A 20,335-nucleotide genomic window follows, 5' to 3' on the forward strand; every position below is an offset into this window, starting at 1 on the left:
AGTTTCACTCACGGAAAATTAATATTCGCGAATCTATAAGAGAAAGAGAGAACGAGAGTAGAAGGAGAATATTAGAGTGGTTTTTCTGTGAGTTTAGATTTAGGTTTTCAGCACATTTTTGATCTAATTATAATAGTCTAATCTCATCATAATAGCAGTAAAGTTAAATGTTCACGATAATAAATCACATAATAATACTGACATAATACTGATCAAGTACCAAACATACTTGCAACAATTGTTGCAGTTGTAAATTTAAATAAAAGATTACAAAAATAAATCAAATAAAAGTTATTGATCTGAATGTAAATTATAACTTCAGAGTAGGAGGTATTTTCCAAAATTAAACATAGAAAAGTTAGAAGGTTGAATTAGACCTGCAGACAGTATGTATTTTCTTAATTTTATTACAAAGTCTGTAGTTCCCTTATTTCTTATTGCTAACAGAAAGGATGTCATTAATTTGAAGGTTTACTAAGAAGGACTTACATAGGTCATAAGATGGAGAAATAAACATGTTTTTAACCAATGGCATACGACTAAAACACTTTATGACTGCTTGGAGTGGGGATATTATTTTCGCCGTTATTTTTCTGATTTCTTACGTAGGTGAGTATTGTGAAGTCCATGTTAAAAGTTTGTTGCAATGGCAAGTTTTTAAATTCTGGATGTTATTTTTTAAAAAATGATTCGCTTTTATTGTGATTATTATCAATAATGGTGGAATTCAGCCTTTTTACTATCCAAAGCCTTGAGAGGGCTTTTTTACTAGTGTGATACTGGTGAGGTTATGCAAATAAGTGTGTTCAGTGAATTAGTGATTTCAAATTGCAGTTCTAGTGTTTTTTAAAAATTTTGATGCACGAATTGTTTAGTTTTATTCAAAATGAATGGATAATACGATTTATGTTATTGGCTGTGGAATCAACACATTCAAAATTTATTATAATTCAACGATTTGGAAATAGCCACAAAGGAAAATAATTCATGTAAGTTTATTTCGTTTTTATTTATATTTTCTATATTGAGTTTTCACCCGAAATACACATTTTTAGGGTTTTCTGGGTCGGAAAAGTTGATTAAAAAAAAAAATTAAACTTCAGAAACTCGCATAATTGGAAGTACACTTGCGGTAGATGTAATACATGGTATTCAACTTGAAATAAGTGTAATTGGAAGTGAAAGTCGCCCTGTAATTATTCTTACTGCAATTATGATTAGTATTATCCTACATAATTTTAATTTAAAAATTGTTGATAACTAATTACGTATAAAAAAGTACACCATCTACAAATATAAATGGCTGCATGCGTCATAGACATATTAATAATAAAATCCCCTAAATCAATGAAAAGTGGAAGCAATTCAGATTCTGTAGTTTTCCAGTTTTGCTCTGTCATTCCATCAGCAGCTGTCTGTACAAAGTTCTTCATTTTTCCTATTAATTTTTTGGAAAATAGGGGGCTTGTTGGAGGATTTTTATTTTAGGCCACCCTTTCACATTATCCTTAATTTCTATTTTGTTAAATCAATTTATTTCTATATTTATTAAATGTGGAAAAGAACAATATTTAAAAAAAAAAGAAAATCAAGTAATTCGTCATTTATCTAACGTAGTTAACGTTCTTAATCCTGTTTTTCTATATAATTTTCCTTATTATTTGAGAATAGAAATTCCTTAACTGTACTATTCGATAATCCTTTTCTGTAGTATCCCTTTTTCTTTTGATTCTTTTTATTGCACAGAGTTTTTTTAATGAATTTCCCTTCATGGAAAAGATATTCCCACTAGTGCTTTCCAGCTTGTTTTTTTTCCACTTGAGTCTTGGTTGTTTTAATCCATTTTTTTAAGGTATGATTCATTCCCATAGAAGATTAAATCAACTCAGACTTCGGAAGGGGGAAAAAATGAAAATAACTTCGAATATTGGGCATAAATGGGACGCTCCTTACCATGTAGGGTACTAATACAGAATAGAAAACTCTATACATTAAAAAGTGACAAAAAAAGAAAAAAATATTGTACAAAAGGATTTTCAGAGGAGAAGATCCATCTTAAAAAATAAGGAAAGTTATTGTAGAAAAATACGACTAAAAAATTAACTTTGCTTGAAAAAAGGCATTAAATCTAAGTTACGTTGTTCCAAGTAGGTCGAAATATTGCAAATTCAAGTATAATTAGATAAGAAAAAAGACAAAAAAATAATTGTGTACTCATAATTTTTTTTATATTTATTTAATAAAAAAAAAAATCTGTAAAATAAATAAAAACCATTTTTAAAAATAAACTATAATTCCAGACTCTTGGCGAGTATTTCCGATGGTTCCGGTCGCATCACTCTACCCCCCCCCCCATTATCATGAAATAAATTTATTTGCTAACGACAGATCTTGACCATCTGGGCTGCCTAAGTTCAGATTGCTCTGGATAAATCCGTACATTATTCCAGAACAATCCTGTGTGAATGAATGGCTATCTTTGGGAAAAGTAGATGTTGGGAGGTCCAGGTAACCACAAAATGTATTTTAAAAAAAAGTAGGTACATAGTAATGAAAGAGATCTTGATGAGGATCAGCCAATAAGAAAAAAGAAAGGATATTTCTTTATGTTACCAACGTTTCAACAACAAAGTGTTGTCCTGTCTTTGTGGTAAAAGTTATGGAAAACTTTCCACTTAAAATGAGTTGGTAATATATTTTGGTTTTTCCAATTTGAAAATGAAAATATATTACTAACTCTATTTTCGCTTAACTTCAGGGAAATTTGTTCTTGAAACAATAGAATTAAGGAACACAAAAAATATTCTTCTTTTTACAGATTCTTGGCAAGTCAGATTTTGACTAATTGATATAAATATTTTATTATTTCTATTTTTTTTTTCTTATTTCTTTATATATCCATTTTCAAAATTAATGATTGATTTTTAAGTTTACAAAAATTGATCTTATTTTAGGCCGTAACAGTTAGGAATTGAACTTAACAATCAATCCTAACATTATGTTCAGACCTAAAATTTCTAATTATTGCAATACTAACAGACAATCTAAGGGTCTGAGGAAGAAAAACGTTTTAATTTTGAAAATACTATATAAAGAAAATATTTTTTAAAAAAATAGAAAAATCATAAATTTATCAAATAGTTTTTTCCTCTTACTTTGATACATTTTTTTTGAGACCATTTTGTGGGATGAATCAGGATCATATTCTCCATGTTGAATCAATTAACCAAAGTGTTGCAATAGAAAAATTCTCCCACCTGAAATTAGAATTAAATATTAATAAAAAATGCAAAATATATATAGGTAATTATTTATTTTTTTATTATTATGCTGAAATGTATTAAATATTTTAAAAAATTTAAATTTTCTAAAAATACGTAAAAAGGGCATTACTTTTTTATCTTACCTTCGGTTATTCTTTTTAAAGAAATACTTAATTTTTGTTCTTTTCTCGAACTCTTATCTTTTCTCGAACTCTTATCTTTTCTGAAAAAATAAAAATAATTAGAAAACACTTGAAATTATTGAAAAGATTGAGTACTTACACATTTTAGTTGGATTATTGTAGAATAGTGAGACAAAATAAAATTTAAAAAAAACTTTATATCACGGAAATTAACGTGAGGGGACCTATTTTAGATTTTGGAATAAAAAATTAATAATTGTAGCAAATTATAGTAAAATATTAATAAAAAAGTGAATTATAAACATTTAAAATTTGGATTTTTTAAGAATTAGTTAGACAAAATCGAAACTTAACAATTTTAAGATGGACAGACCTAAGATTTCAATTATTGCAATACTATCAGACAATGTAAGGATCTAAAAAATTAACACTTTAATTCTGAAAATTCAAAAAATAAAAATAAATAGAAAAACAAATTTATAGTTATTTTCCACTTACATTGATACTTTTTATTTTGGTGACCATTTTGAGGGATGAATCAGGATCATATTCTCCATGTCGAATAAATTAACCAAAGTGTTGCAATAGAAAAATGCTCCCATCTGAAATTAGAATTAAATATTAATAAAAACTGCATCAATTTAATATATGTATATAAAAATTCTTAATTTATTAAACACTGCAAAAAATTTAAATTTTTAAAAACTACATAAAAAGTGAAATTACTTTATGTTGGATCTTACCTTTGGGCTTTTCTTCTTAGGAAATTTGTTTTATTTTTTTTCCTGCTCCTAATTTTTTTCTGAAATAATTTTAGACATTTTATATTAATAAAAAGAATTTTCTAGTTGGATTTTTAAATAATTAGTGAGACAGAATTAAATAAAAGAAATTCTTTATATCACGGAAATTAGCGTGAGGGGACCTATTTTAGATTTTGGTATGAAACATTAATAATTCTACAAAATTATAGTAAAATATTAATAGGAGAATAAAGGATTAACACTTTTTAGTTGGATTTTTAAGAAAAAAGAATAAATAAATTATTTAAAAAAAATATATATTTTACGGAAAATTGCGTGAGGGGTCCGATTTTCTTTTTGTAATGAAAATTGAATAAATCCATTAAATTATTGCAAAAAATTTATAAAAGGATAAAGTATGAACATTTTTTAGTTGGATTATTAAAGAATTTGCAAAGGAAAATGGGGAAAAAATTAAAAATCACGGAAGATTGCGCAATAGGTCCGATTTTCACTTTTTTAAATAAAAGAAGAAAATTAATAAAAAAATAATTTAAATAGTTAATATTGAGTGGATTAAACATTTTGGGAAAGTTTTTGAGTTTGGAAGTTGTGAAAACAAGCCTAAAAAGCAATTTAAAAAAAAATGAAAATCAATTCCATTTGGCTGGCCATATTGGATTCTCTCTCAGTCAAATTGGAATTTTCTTTAAACACATTTTTCTAATATCAATCAATGGGAAAATATGGAAAATTATATATCACTTTGAAGCTTATAACACAATAAACAAGTTTTAAGTAAAATTAGCTGGGAATTGGAAAAATTTTCCTATTAATTAATTTATTCAATTTGGCTGGCCATATTGGATTCTCTCTCAGTCAAATTGAATTTTCTTTAAACACATTTTTCTAATATCAATCAATGGTAAAATGTGCAAAATTATATATCACTTTGTAGCTTATAACACAATAAACAAGTTTTAAGTAAAATTAGATGGAAATTGGGAAATTTTTCCTATTAATTAATTTAAAAAAACGACTTACAGCAGGGCTGATCTTCACAGGTCCAGAGCAGGCAGGAGAAGGGGGCTTTCCACTTGCTACGACAGCCTCTTGTCTTAGCTTCAATTTAAAAAAAAATTGTTTTTAAACGAGAAAATTTATACATATTCTATTGTAAAAAAATGAAAAAGAATTTCTGATATGGTCTTTTTTAAAAATTATACATTAATAAACTCAATATTCAGGGATTATTTTTTTGTATTGTCACTTGATGTTGAAGTTTTATGTGTATGAATATTACATACATACGTGGACCAATCAGAATTGATCTTTTATTTGGGAAGTATTTAGCAAAGGAAGCTTTTAGATTTATTTTGTGACGTAATAGATTTATAAAGGCTGTGTTTTTTTCTTAAGTACAAGTAAATGGAAAAATAAATGGCTGACCTAAAACTTGAATTTTAAATAATAATTTAATTATGTGTTTTTTCTAAAGATGAAAGAAATGATTTTCTATTATTCAAATTGGATCTAATTTATGCATTATTTAAAAAGTAGAAAAATATTAATTATTATCTTATTATCTAATTATTAGTTATAATTATTAAAAAAAATGAAATTATTAAATATAATTATGTAAGTAAATATTTTATTTCACTTCTTTTTTTTAAATAAAACCCCAATTTATTCTTAATTTCTCATCTATTTTTAAAATTTTACGAAATTATTGGGTTAGTGAGGGGAAGCTTGAATTAAAAAAAAAGAATCATTAAATGGAGGCTGAGCAAATTATATATATATTATATATTTTGCAACGATAAATTAATATTTTTCAGTAATAAATTGAAATAAGATAATGGTATCAGTATAAAGTAATTATTATTAATTCTAGAGCTGTGCTTGGCTCACCCATTTAATTTTTTTTGTCCAAAAGAGACATTTTTTTTAATGTGACTTTTTACTATGCAACCATTTATTTAGGTAGATATTGAAATGAAAATTTAACATCCTACAAAGATGAAGATACGTATCTTATTTCATTATAATTTTCTTTAATAATTATTTCAAGTTATTTTGGAGATTTTTTTAATTAATAAAGAGTGGTGGGGATAGAAATTATTGGAAATTTGGTTCTAGTAGAGTGTAATTCCAGTGGAAACTCTATTTGTGAAAATTTAAATTAAGAGTAAAACGTAAATTGAATGAAAATTTGAATATAATTAATTAATGCTAATTAAAAATTCAATTTTTTGTTTTAAAAATCAAGGTTGTATGGAGATTTGCTGATTCACATTTCAAAGGGAAACTGCTATTTCATCACAGCTAATTGGTTTCTAATTACTATTTTATCTATTAAATTAATTTTTGGAACAATTTCATTAAGAAAAGGTATTCATTTTTGGATATAGTTTTAATAGTATCTATTTATAAAATCGTCGAGAAATGCATGCCCTAGATTGTGAATGAATTTTTTAGTTTGTACACGTCGAGCACCTTGCATTTTGGTGCAGTATCAAACAAAAATATGAATAATAATAATAATAAAGTAATTTAATTTCCAGCAGCTGACTTTTGGAGCACAGACTCAGCTCGGTAAGACCATAGCCTGGAATTTTTAGTTTCAAGCTGTGAAGAAGAATGATCCTGTATAAAATTGATTCTGCATGGATTGAAGGTACCTCTACCTTGCAATTGGTTTATCTGTTGACCTGAATATAAGTCTTTTGGGGTACACAAAAGAACCGGATATCTATAAACTAATTGAGGTAGTTTCCTTTTTAGCACCTCGGATTTATTTTTATTTTTTAACAGAATGAGGAACGAGAAATTTAATATTGTCTTTGATTAAATTAATTTCTATTCATTATTACTAGTGAATTTCAATTTGAGCAATGGGAGCATTTTTGTTCCTATTAGCTCCTCAAATGCAATTCTGTTGCTAGGCAGTTGGCTTTTGGACCCTGCTTTGGGTACAGTATCTTGGAATGATGAGATCTAATTGTAGAGACTGACCCTGTGAACCAGTAAGCTGTGTGTGATAGGGGTATTTGGGAACCAGTTCAACCCAGCCCTGGAAATTGACCCTTTGGAGCATACTGCAGGACTTCAGCACAGTGGAGTTCCTTTTACAAGTCTGATCCGTGAACTACAGAGAAAATTTCTTGTTAGTCAACGGAAGGAAGCTTGATTGATTTAAAAGAAAAAAAAGTGAGAAATTTAAAATTGTTACTGTTTATTTAAATAAATTTCTATTTGTAATTGTTGATTTATCTTGACTAAAGCAGGAATCCTGTTACCAGAAATTTGCTTTTGGACTAATATTACAGCTTGGGATTGGTTTGCCAGTCCTGAAGATTGGCCTTTTGGGTTTTGCTACTGAACAGTAGACAGCGCAGCCCAGGTCATTGAACTATTAGGATTCGGGTTAAACCACGGATTCTTGCAAAGCTTTGGTAGTGAGAAAAGCAAATATCTTCATCAATTGTTTAGGAATGAGTTTTAAATTAGATTTATGGTTGCATTTCTATTGCAGTCAATAATTTTTTTGTTCTTACCTAGTTTGTCAGTATTTATTTCACATTCTACCCAGATAAGAATAATTTTTCCATTCTTTTAGTTCAAAATAAGTTAAGGAAGCTGTACGTTTGTAGTGCAGAAAACCAAACATCGTTCCTATTTAGTCCAGAAAAATAATACTTACTCCATTCTGTAGGATTGGGAAACAATTATTTGGCGAAGCAGACGTAGTTGTCCAGATGTTTGGATTTGAAAGTGTAGAGAACGCCGTTGGATAGGATCGCAAAAAAGATGTGCTAGCTGAATAACCCGGAATGGATGGATCAGCAAGGTGACCACAAGGAAGATCTTGCGGCGTAGGTGTAAGGATGGAAAGCTGAAGAAGGAGACGAATTTAGGGAAAACTAGGAGTTCTGCAATTAACGACTATTGTCTTAGTTCAGTTAAGTAAAAAGAAATATAAGTTCTTAAAACTATTGTAGGATATGATCAGAATCTTTTCTTACACTTATTAGAATAATTCAGCAATTACAATAATCAATAATGGGCATAAAGATTATGATGTTTATCTATAAATATTAAAATTATCGTCTAATTTACAGCAAAACCATCTCTACTAAAAGAACTTTATCAAAAACGGAAACTAACAAAGCAGAAGTCAGCAGAAATGTTACAGAACTTTTGCTTTTTAAGTTGCATAAATTTATTAACCATTAATTCTAAAAATATGTTAACATTATAATTTTCTTAGAACTAAAATGAATCATAAAAAATATATAATTAGAAATACGTAATATTTTTTATACTATTTAATATTTGATTCTGGAGAATGATGCAATTTCTCAAGTCTTTTTGCACAATTTTCATGCAAATTTATTAAAATAGGAATTTGATGAGCTGTAATGAGGCGAGATGGAGTGCAGAATGGATGCTGGAGAGGTTTTTTTATTGTTTCTTCACTTCTTGGTGAAGCATGGACGATCTCACATCACAGACTGCTTTTCGATTTATGCTGAAATCTCAGGGTCATTTTTGGTCATCACTCTATAGCCGGAGATTATTTCAGTTTAAATTTCGATGTAAGTAACATATATTTTTTTCTATTGATGTGACAATTGCTCTTAAGTTCCAAAAAAAAAAAAAAATTGGTCTTTCTATTGTCTAAATGAAAGAACCTAGGCTTAGATTATGAGTGTGGTGACAAGTAAACCTATGCCACCGTAAATCTCTCTAACTTCTGTAATAATAGATTTGTGTAATCCAGTCTTGGCAGATTTGGAATCAGAAAAAGAAATATCTTGATAATTTAGGTACTTATTTCAGAGATTGAAAACAAATCGTGCATGTACCGCAATATTGAGCACATATAACATGTTGAGTTCATGGTTTCAAATTTAATTTCACCATGGCTTCAAAAAGGAACCAACAGTTTCACATATCATACTCTATGGACATAGTGTAAGATTCAGGCGTTTTTGTGTGGTATGTTGCTTGTATAGTTAAGCTGGCATATCCGAAGGTACCACCAAGTAGCCTGAATCTTGTTCCAGTGGAGCGGTTTATATGGTATAGCTTACAATTTTATGGTTAGCAAAGAAATTATTTTTTATTGAATTTAAAACAAACATTCAAATACAGAAAGGTATTCAATGATTAAGTACTTAAATGCTGTTCAGAATTAGCCTTAAGTAGCCCTAATCTGCTTAAAATAATCCCTACAAGAAAGGAAAATCGTTGCAGGTACACGCACCTTTTTATGTTTTGTTCTACCTGTAAGTTAACTACTAATTAAAACAAATTCTCCCTAAATTTATTGTTATTTTAATATACTTGAGAGAGAAAATATACCGATTAGTGATGAAATCGATTCTGGCTTGGTTATATCCATTAACAGCTTTTTAGCTTACTTGATTATTTATTTAACTATTTAACATAAGTTTATTTGATTATTTAGATTATCTAGAGCTGCTGATTAAGGAGAGGCTATTGTCGAGTTATCATTTAACGAGTGCTCTTTTTAACGGAGGGGATGAGAAGATGGTGCATCTCTAAGCTGAAGCTACTTAGAGGAAGTAAGGAGATTGTGAACAGTGACCAGGCATTTTGACATCCATGAGCTTTTTCAGACAACACTGGATATTGGAAAAGTAGTTAATTGTAAGGCTGATTTAACTGCGTACTTAAAAACTAAAAAAGTTTTCAAATTTGAAAAAAATTTGTGCTTCATGGCCAGCAAAGAATATAATTGCTGATGATTGCTGTTATGATCGTTCTGCCTGTCCTGACGAATTTATTGATCTTTCCATTATTTATTCAAATATGCAATTGATGTTTATAATTGCATATGATACTTCATCCTTTTTTTTAACGGGTCTTTTCTTATTATTTCTTCCTTTTAGATGTAGAGGATTTTTAGAAGGGCAATTTTTTTTAATCATTTTGTGTGAAGTTCTTAAGTATATTACGTAAAGTGCAACTTTTCGTTTCTATGACATAATTTTTGACAATGGTGTCAGCTGATACTTTTGTATTTTAAGACAATCCACTAGATTGACGAAAAGACTTATATTTAGATACGACACTATTATTCCGATTGACAATCTTGTCGAGATAGAAGTTCGGATTTCAAAAATTCTTGGTCTGTACGTCAGTACGAATCACAGCATAACGTAGCCTTTAAGTTTTATATTATCCGATGTTAATCTTCTAATGAACATAAAAAGAGAAACACTATTATATTTTTTAATTTTTACGAGTAATGGTTCCACCAAATACAGTGTTTAGCAGACACACAATATTAAAGCTTTGTTGAAAGCATCTTAAATTAGATTGTCTCACCTTCGCCGTTGTTTGGGGGCGCTGGTACACGATTCCCGTCTCTCTGGGTTTAATTTTCTTTTTCTCAATCTCTTTGCTCGGCATTCATTACCAATTCTGTATACACTGATCAAATATTATTTTTAAATAAATTTTAGATTTATATTTCCATTAAATTCATTAATAAAATGACTTATAATAGCTTCTTATTCACTTGAAAGTTATTCCTCTTTAAAAAAAAATTAAAAGTGCACCTTATTGAAAATTTTAAATTTGTTTTTCAATTCTGGAGGCCTGTTCTTGTTATGAGCTTTTTAAGTCGAAGATAACATCTCTGTAGCATTAAAGGTTTTTCTCTTTCCTAATTTTTTTAGAATTTCTTTCCTGGAGATTTTCCATAGCTGAATTGCTGTCCAATCATTCTCTTTTCTCGTGTTCAACGCTTCCATATTCTTCCTCGTAGACCAAAGGCACAATAAGTCTCTTGTGGCCGCGGTGCCGTGGGGCATAGGTCTCGTCCCTCCTTTTCTAATCTATCTTCGTGGACCATGCTCAGTTATGATCTTCTTAGCAAGGTTACCTCTTTTTATTTTCGAGAAAAGCAGAATAATTGACTGTGAGTTTTGAAATTTCAGATTATTTTTTAAAAAAAGGAACTTGTCAGGGAAATCATTTTAAGTAAATAAAAAAGTTATAATAAACTTAACTCCTACTTCGATCAATTACTGAACAGTTCAAAACTGATTATAGTTTTACCATTCATGTCTAATTATAAATTTTTACTAAAATAAATTCTGAACTAATCAAAGTAGATAATAAAAAATAAAATAAGTTTCTTTTTTGTTTTTCTTATTATTATTTCATTTATTAATTTGTGAATTCTATAATTTATCCCTATTTTAGAAATTAATGTTATGGATCTTTTGAATTGAATAAAGACTTCTTTCTTTCTTATCAATGTTTTCCAAAGTTCTAGACCTTTTTCGGTCAATTGGACTGTCGGGGCTCAATTTACGAGAGAGAGGTTATCAAAAGCTAGCATAACTATAATCTATGGTCTACAATAAAACCACTTGCCTTGGAATAGTGGCGCTTTCTACGTTACTTTAAATTTTAACACCAAGATTAGCAACTTATTACCAAGTATACTCAATCAGTATTTATAGATGGTTGCGTGGAATAATATAAGATTTAAACCAAGTAAGTAATAAATCAAACTTTAGTTGTTGTTGTTTACATTACTTTGTTGAAAGCTTTAGCTATATCCTATTTTGAAACAGTCGAATTCTAATTTGTCTTATAAGTTATCTGTTGTTTGTGTGTTTCAAGTTTAGCCTCTTTTCTCATGTTTTTTCTGCTATACGCATTAATCGTATAAGTTTATTAGTAGTTCATATTGCTGGTAATAGAGTAGGAAGTGCTCTGACGTCTCTTCTTGTGTTAAGTTGTTAATCTTTTTGTATTAATTATATTGTTTATTTTCAAAATAAATGCTAAGTCTTATTTCTCTTAGACAGTCTAAATTGGCCGGAAACGGCACACCAATTAATTTGGACAGGATTTAAAGTTTAAGCCTAATTTTTTGTATCGCTTAAAATACTTTGCTGAACAATGAAATTTCGCTTAGTCCTACAATCAGTTCCTTTTAAAATTCACAAAATTAATTAAATTACTATTTTTCCCTGAATTTTTGGCCTTAGATTAAGAAAATGGTGCCCACTTTTGGCAAGATACCTTGCCTAGTGCTTAGTCAAGCGAAGTACTATTTCAGTCCATGATGTAATTATTGCACGAACATTTAAGGTAAATTCTATAGATCTTGTTGCGTTCTAACTACAATTGTAACTTTTGTTGAAGAATAGTAAGTATTGATCTACTCATTTCGTGTGCTGCATTTCAAATACATTCATTTCTATCCATGAGATATTTGCAAGTTTAGTTCTGTCTTAGTTTGACGCTGTGTGGAAATTTAATTGAATGTTTGCCATCTTTTCATTCAGTTCTTTGTAGCAAATCTTGTGACAAAGAATCACTGTCGATTTTTTAATTTTTACAAATATAATATATAATGAATACGTTGACAGTCTATTCTGTTAGACCATTGGAGGCAATTTAGTTATGGGAAGTTTCTAAATCCTAAATGAGAAATTGCCTTGTTTTTAAAAGAAACTTTTTTGTCAAGAACTTGTTTTTGCGCGCACGAAACAAGTCATCAGCATATCATGGTTTGGTTCAAGTGTTAACTGTTTCTAAACTGAGTTCTAGTCCTTAACTTCCTCCTCTTAATCGATTTTGTACTACTAATCCCATCGCCTTAATACATTTACGATTACTTAAATAATAAATTAATAAAATTTAACGTATTATTATCGATATGACAATGTTTTATTAAAATATTAACCAAAATTATCGTTTATAAGGTAAATCAGTCACAATACATGGTGGTTTGATTAGTGGAATGAATTCATTCGTATTTATTCCTCTGCCTTTCAGTTTTCAAATTAATATTTTTCTGTCAAACATGAGAAATAATCATAGTGAGGTTCCTGTTGGAAAGATTACGATCTTCACGTTCCACCAAATGAGAAATCGCCAAGAGATTTTGACTTTAAGACTTTTTTTAAAGTGTAGAATGGTCAGGCATTTGTAATTAATTGAATAGCGATGGTTGTTTAAAATAAGAGGATAGTTACTCTCTTTTAATTATAATCCTCTTTATATTCCTGAGGTTTAGTTGTTTTCTTTCTGTAACTTAACTTTCGGGACCAATTCCGACTCTCGGGTAAGACTTTAAGAACCGAAGCTCGAAACTATCTCAGAAATACGTGGTGGGTACTTTTTTAGGTAAGTCAAAGAAGTATTTCAGTTTCACCGAGGACCCATTAATGGTTTCGCGTCATAGTTTTATCGAAAATATTCATTTATTGTTTTTCATTTATGTTTATTTCAGTTAAGAATTTATTTATCAATTACTTTTGTATTTTCTCAAATTATTATTAATTTGCTTCGCTGATTACTTTTATTTTACTTAGTTTTTCACTTTACTTGTATATTCTTTTTTTATTTTTTTCATTATTTAACATAATTTTAAACAATTTATGGAAACTGATTCCAAATAGAAAATTTTTCGTCACAATTAATTTTAGACGTATTCTCAAAGGCTATTATAGAAAAGTCTTTTTTGTTAAGTTCAGTTATTAAGGCGGGGGAAAAGAGAATTCAAGAATTCAGAACTGATTCAAGAAACTTATCAATTTCAAAATTTGAGAAGCTGTACCATTTTATTATATTTAATCGTGCAGCGGAAGAGAAAAAAATTACATCCAAATTAAGTGTATTTTTAAAGAGTACTTATTAAAATGACTTTAAATGGTCAACTTCGTAAATTATCTAATTGAATAACCAATAAAAAAAAAATCAGTGGTTGATTAAACGGTCACGAAGTTAAAAAGAAAGAGAAAACTCTCGGCAAGGTAGGTAAAATGAAGACGACAGCGTAATTACCTGACCTGCGGCTAGGGGATCGTTAAAACAGTTTTTTACTTTCTATTACCGCTATAATGGAAAGTATTTGATTTCATTGTTGATGTCCAATATGGCGTTTTCACTGGAAAATGTAGTTTAGTGGTTTACGATGATGCTGAAAATGGCAGCGTCTGTGCAATAGTCATCTGTTATTATTAGAATTAAATTGTATGCACTTCCTTTGAACTGCTACCTTCCTGCGTGTCCTTCTCTATGGGGAGCTCCTTGCTCCTAGATGATCGACACAGGCTGTAGCTGTAGTTTTAATCACAGGAGAAAAATGAACTAAGCGAGAAAATACTAATTAATTATTTAAAATTCTTTATTTGGTAGAAATAATAACAGAATATTAAATTTTCTTATTATAAAGATATAGCTTGGCTTAAGCCGTCTGCAGGAGTTGTTGCATGTTTTACAATTAGTTAAAAATGAATTTTAATAATAATATTAATAAAATAAATAATACCGATCTTTTAAATGAACCAGTAGTAGCATGTTTAAATTATTAATAATACAAATTTTAAAAAACGTCTGCCAGCTGAAGCACCAAAACAAAAATATGGTTTAGCTTTAGAGCGACTGCCAGCTGGTATATTATTATTGTGATTCATACTGTGCTGAATCAATATCGTTTTTTTGTACTATTACTAACACAATATTTTGTTTGATAAAGGACACTTTGCTGAACAGAGTCATTTTACTGATGAAGTAATTAGTAATTCTCATGTCATGAAAGAAAATCTTTTTGGATCTCTGCTCATTTTCGCTCTGCGTAAAGGTTTGTTAGATTGACTATTTTAAATGAGGTTACATCCTCTTTAATATCTGGACGAACTAATTTGTGCCATCAAATTTTTGACTAAATATTGGAATATTGAACAATATTGGAATTTCGAAAGAACAATTGTAAAACGGATATGACATTTATTTACTGGTTGAGCTAACTGTAAATTATTTTTTAAAATTGTTAGAAGACTGAAGTATACAATTTTTTAACGTATGAGTTACAGAAGTATCCATTATTGAACTTTTACACTGAATAGACCTACTTTTCGATAAAAACAGCAGTAATTTCTCTTCAATTCTTTGATTACAGTTTTTAAAGTTTTCTTGGTTTGACTTTTTAACTAAAACACTTCACGCTAATATCTTTTAAATGTTGATAAATACATTCAACAGGATTCAAATCGGTTACTGTGCTGTGTTTGGATCATTTTTGGACCATTGCAGAGCTAGCATTTCTTTAACGGCAGGCTGTTCGGTAAGTTTCTTATATTTATAAGATGCCAAATTGGTTCTCTCTTTGTCTTAAATTTCAAATTATTATTGCCAAACTAAAAGCAGCATCAATTTCTTATCCCATGCAAGACCGGCCACTGCAGGGATAGTGCATTGCATGGGCCTGGCAGATGATAGCCTTTGTAGGTTCTGTCAGGAGGAGGAGGAAACGGCAGTGCACATATTGCGAGGGGCTTGTATGGTGGCTAAGGATGTTACTCCTCGGGAATTGTTCATCCAAACCATTAATTATTATAGCACGGTATAACATACTCGTATATTATAATCAGTTAGTTCGGGTATTAAAGATACTGTAAATGTAGACGAAGGGGAAAACAGGGCCAATGAATGCAGTGTTGTACTAATTACTAGTAACCTTTAGGTTCCCCATTTACCTACCGGTTAAACAAATTAGTGAATATACTTCTTAGTTCAGGAATAATGTACTATTGGGAAGGTGCGGTGTCCAGGAAGTTCTTAAACACCAGGTATTTAAATAGTATATTTTTTTATTTTCTGTCTGTTTACCTGGGAAAATAGTTTATGGGTTTGGATTGTAGGAAGCAAATGGCTCTAATGGAGGCAAGAAATGCTCACAGTGAAACTGGACCAATTATCCTCAAGCTGTCTCACGTACAAGGAGCGTTTATTATTTACGGAATAGGATTGTTATTGGCAATTTGCACTATTGCAGTGGAAATATTTCTATCTAAGAAATACAACACACCAATCACAATTAGAATATATCCGTATACGTACTAGAATCACTTCAATACTATCTGCAATAAAATTAGACCGAAATTCCATTTATTTGTACACATGATTTATATTATATATTTAGCTAGGTGCTGTTCCCAATATTGTAATCACGTGTCTGGTACTGAAACTTTATATGAAGATTTTCAGTGATAGGTTAGAGGTTAACATTGCGAACTCTGCACTCACTTGTAATCTAGAAATTGTAAAAGTGCTTTTACATTACCTTTTTCTTCTTATCTAAAAATTGTATCTTTTATTTTAATTGTTTCTGTCATTATTTGTAGTAAACGGTTAATAAAATGTTTATTATACACCAAGTTAACAAAATGAGAGTGATGGATGAGAGAAGTATTCCTCCAGATAAATCTCTGTTTCTTCAAACAAAAGTAATAGAAACTGAATCAATATAAATAACTTCACAAATGTAAATACTGAGGATCATTCTAATTGTGAACAAAATGAAGATAGTAGTAACAGCTATAATCAACACGAAAATGTAAAAGAAAGAAATCAAGAAGTCAATATGACGAGGGAAAAGGAGTTTCAGGTTACATCCAATAACTATTGACATAATTAATGAAAAAAACATAATATGGGGAGCAACAGCATGACAAGAATCGATAAAATTGGGATATATAAGGAAGAAAGTAATTAACACCACAATTACCAATATTCTGGTATTATTACATCTATCAGTGCCTCACAAAAGTTTTTATACACCCTGGTAAGCAGAATTAATATAATTAATTTGGAAATTAATAAATTGAAAAAAATGTAATTTTAACATTCTCGATCAGCAAATATAATTGGAATAAGTAGAAACTCTACCTTAGATAGTAGATCAGAAGGTAATTTCCTCCACTAATGTGCCAAACCAGACCAGAGTTAGAATGTATACTTACAATCTCCCTTAGTTGAAAGTAGAAGAGGAATTAAATTAGGAATAATTGGGAAATCAAACTTATTTAGTACGATAAAAAGGAAAAGAGACAATGAAAATAAGTAGAAATTAAAGCTTAGTTGGTGAGATTAAAACGAAATTACAGCCTTCAAAGTCCCAGAACAAGACCAGAGTTAGAATGAACAAACAGGGTTGCTCTTATTCGACGGTAGAAGAGCATAAACAATAGGAAAAAGTGGAAATTGTATTTATTTACTTTACAGTATTAATAGTATAAATTGTCTCATATATTCAGTAATGCAGTAGCTAGTAGTTGGTAGTGGTAATGGTGGACCATTTAATTACTGTTTATAGTGGATGTTCTTAAGGCATAATGACCACAGCAGTTAAAGTGGCTATATTAAAGTAAAATCCTATCCTTTTTATTGTATACTAATGTACAAGACAGGGATCTTACTAGAGTGTAGGAAGGAGAAAATAAGAGGGCAAGAAGTACGGATTGAATTTGAGGAAACATTAGCTTTTAGTAATTTTGTTAATTGGTTTCGGTTGAATATGTATTCAGCACAATATACGTGATGGTTGCGTCAGAGTTTATTACCTACTACGAATAAGTAATCTCCTTAACAAAAACTTACAGTTTAAAATGTTATTAAGTATAAGGGTTGATTAAACGCTAAAAGGTACATAAATCAGCTAGTACCCAACATTTCATTCATGCTTAGTTGATATAATTTAAGTAATTTTGCTGCATTAACTCTTCCTTCATATTTTTTAGAATTTATTAGATGTCACAGACCCTTATGCTGGCCATTTTCATCTACAAAATATTTGTTCAAGTAGCTCTGTAGATTGACTTTAATATCTATTTATCTATAATAATCAAACTATTAATTACAAGTTAAAAAGAAAACGTTACAAAAAATAAAAAAATTATGAGGCTAAAAACTTCAAAAACTTTTTTAAAAAAATGCTTACATCAACATATATCAATGATTTTGTTTATTTTATTTTCGTCTGTTTAAGTTCATTCTTCGATTAAAGGAGTTGTTATTTTATGTAGTAGTCAAACGTTTGTAATAATAGGTATTAATTAATCTGGCTTTATCACAAATAATATAGTTTTCTTCAATTACATTCTCAATCTATGTAGGTCTTCTTCCCATAATGTTGTATATATGTAAGATATGCATATTTGTAGGACAGCTAATTATTCCAGTATTTTACTATAAGTAAAATTAGGGGGACTAAATTAAATTACAATTGAGAAATGAATAATTGTTGTTGAATAATCTACTGTGTGTTATTTGTGCTCATATTTCGGTAAGACAAATTTAAGACTGAAATATTCTTTTAAATCCGTGATTCAAATTTAAACAGTAGCCGACTCTAACTTTGTCTTTTTCTACTTTAACATGCAGTATATGTGACTACTCAGAATAAAGGACATATTAAAGATAAACCCGAAGAATAATTTGGAATAGAGTTAAAATAAAGTACCTAAATAAAAACTAAGATATAATATACATTTTATCCTAATTATACCAAAAAAATATTATGAATGAACTGGCCAGCATAAAGGTCTGTGACATCTAATAAATTCTAAAAAATGTGAAGGAAGAGTTAATGCAGCAAAATTACTTAAATTATATCAACTAAGCATGAATGAAATGTTGGGTACTAGCTGATTTGTGTACCTTTTGGCGTTTAATCAACCCTTATACTTAACATTTTAAACTGTAAGTTCTTGTTAAAGAGATTTTTGTACCTTTTGGATAGATTTTCCTTTTTGTCTATTTTGCAAAGTTACATATCTCCTTTACTGATTTTTTTAAAATTTGGAATAAGCAATTCTATCATTATAACCTGATAAGGTGTTAAGTCGGAACCGTAACTACTATTGGAGAGATCTTTTTAAAGAATGATTATAGTTGCCATCCTCAATAACAATTTTTTTGAGAAAGCGTTTTGAATAAAATAGGAATGTATTTGTACGTAAAAAGCAAAATTAAACTGCGATTTCAGTACTTCCTTTTACGAGGAGTAAGAAAAATAAACTGCGATTACAGTACTTCTCCCTAAAAGGCGAAGAGGCAAAAGATTTTAAATCGAACGACACTTCATTAATGTAAATAGGTTCACCCATTGATAATTTTAACAATGTGTAAATCTGTTCAAAATTTCGATTCGAATGACATTTCATTTATGAAAATCGGTTCACTTGTCGATAATTTGAAACGATTGCTAAACTACCCCTTAACTAGTGTAAGAGCAGATCGTCGCTTTAATGTTAAGTAGGGTAGCCCTAACCCTAACATCCTACCAAATTTTATCAAAATCGGGCCAAGATTTACAGAGTAATTAGTAATAATAATTTTGGAGGGGGCCTTACATAAAGGGGGCTAACTCCTCTCCCATTCGATGTACAGCGTCCAGACTCCCAAAAGGCACATCTACATAAAATTCCGAATCGAATGACACCTCATTCATGAAAATCGGCCTACGCGTTTAGGCGCTACGTTGTTTACAAAAAAGTTAACAACAAGAACAAGACCAATTCTTGAAAATGCGTTTTTGCTCATTTTCAGCAACTTTTTCTCGTAATATACGTATTAAATCTGGGTTTTGACAAAAAAAATTACAGTTATAAAGGAGGGTTTGCCCTATATTTTAAAGGAAATTTGGGAATTTTATCTTTTATAGAAAAAGAGAAAAAAATTGTCAAAGTTGGGTGTTTTTCAACGTTACGCTTTTTCGTGCAGTTTTTGACGATCAACCCATATACAACTGTCCTACCGGACAGTTTTAATAATAACACGTAGAATGATAGGTTAGAGAACGTGGTTTCGAATCCATCTGCCTGTCCTTGGATTTTTTTTCTTCCTAGCAACTTCCTTAAGGTTGTAAATTCTGTTCCGAGAAAACACTGTCTGAATGCTGGTATGAAGACAGTGGTTCAGTGAACTCCGATGTACGTACAAAGATGGAGTAAGATTGCATGCATTTTAATTTTTTCATTTGTAATTAGTTCAGATCTAAGATCTATTAAATTTTTTACTTTTTCTATGAGAATGTTGATTCGTTTCGTAAGGTTTCTTGTTACTTTCAAGTAACAAATATGTAAGAACGAAAACTTGACGAGACTGTTATCAGTATACTCATCCATCTTTTTTAGGTGTACCGGTAATTTGATTGAAATACAAGTTTAAAATCGATAATTTAAATACAGTTGAAACATTTTTAATTTTATAGAAATGAAAAAGTTTTTTTTTTAAAAAAAATTAAACCAATATACATGTTGGTATCAATTTTTCAACTGCTACGATTACAGGCATTGTGCTTCGATGTTTGTCAAGGTAGATAATAAATGTGCACATTAAAGCCGTT

General features: G+C 29.5%; 1 protein-coding gene and 1 long non-coding RNA gene across 15 annotated transcripts; one reads left to right on the plus strand and one right to left on the minus strand.

The window, feature by feature from the left end:
- Window positions 1–564: 564 nt before the first annotated feature.
- LOC141446867 (uncharacterized) lies at window positions 565–17,577 on the plus strand. 14 transcript variants are annotated; one of them, XR_012453953.1, is made up of 11 exons: window positions 565–989; window positions 6,419–6,540; window positions 6,714–6,917; window positions 7,095–7,359; window positions 7,865–8,110; window positions 8,554–8,747; window positions 9,623–9,825; window positions 14,684–14,788; window positions 15,190–15,271; window positions 15,379–15,776; window positions 15,849–17,577. XR_012453953.1 is itself a non-coding variant. In XM_074113776.1 (11 exons), the coding sequence occupies exons 9-11, from the start codon at window positions 14,740–14,742 to the stop codon at window positions 16,048–16,050; spliced, it is 357 nt and encodes a 118-aa protein (XP_073969877.1). In that variant the 5' UTR covers window positions 565–782; window positions 876–989; window positions 6,419–6,540; window positions 6,714–6,917; window positions 7,095–7,359; window positions 7,865–8,110; window positions 8,554–8,747; window positions 9,623–9,825; window positions 14,684–14,739; the 3' UTR covers window positions 16,051–17,577. The 14 variants fall into 14 exon arrangements, 10 of the variants coding, with proteins under 10 accessions (XP_073969877.1, XP_073969871.1, XP_073969869.1 ...); XM_074113776.1 differs by lacking the exon at window positions 15,190–15,271 and having other exon boundaries at window positions 565–782; window positions 876–989; window positions 15,671–15,776; XR_012453951.1 differs by having other exon boundaries at window positions 15,190–15,776.
- LOC141446866 (uncharacterized) lies at window positions 2,204–5,348 on the minus strand. The gene is made up of 5 exons (XR_012453950.1): window positions 5,194–5,348; window positions 4,150–4,208; window positions 3,905–4,008; window positions 3,407–3,486; window positions 2,204–3,257 (listed from the first exon to the last, which is right to left on the minus strand). It is a non-coding gene; the product is annotated as an uncharacterized lncRNA (long non-coding RNA).
- Window positions 17,578–20,335: the final 2,758 nt, after the last annotated feature.

Source organism: Rhodnius prolixus, unplaced genomic scaffold (genome assembly GCF_049639745.1).
Source record: "Rhodnius prolixus isolate KJV_2025 unplaced genomic scaffold, Rpr scaffold_7, whole genome shotgun sequence".
Taxonomy (NCBI): domain Eukaryota; kingdom Metazoa; phylum Arthropoda; class Insecta; order Hemiptera; family Reduviidae; genus Rhodnius; species Rhodnius prolixus.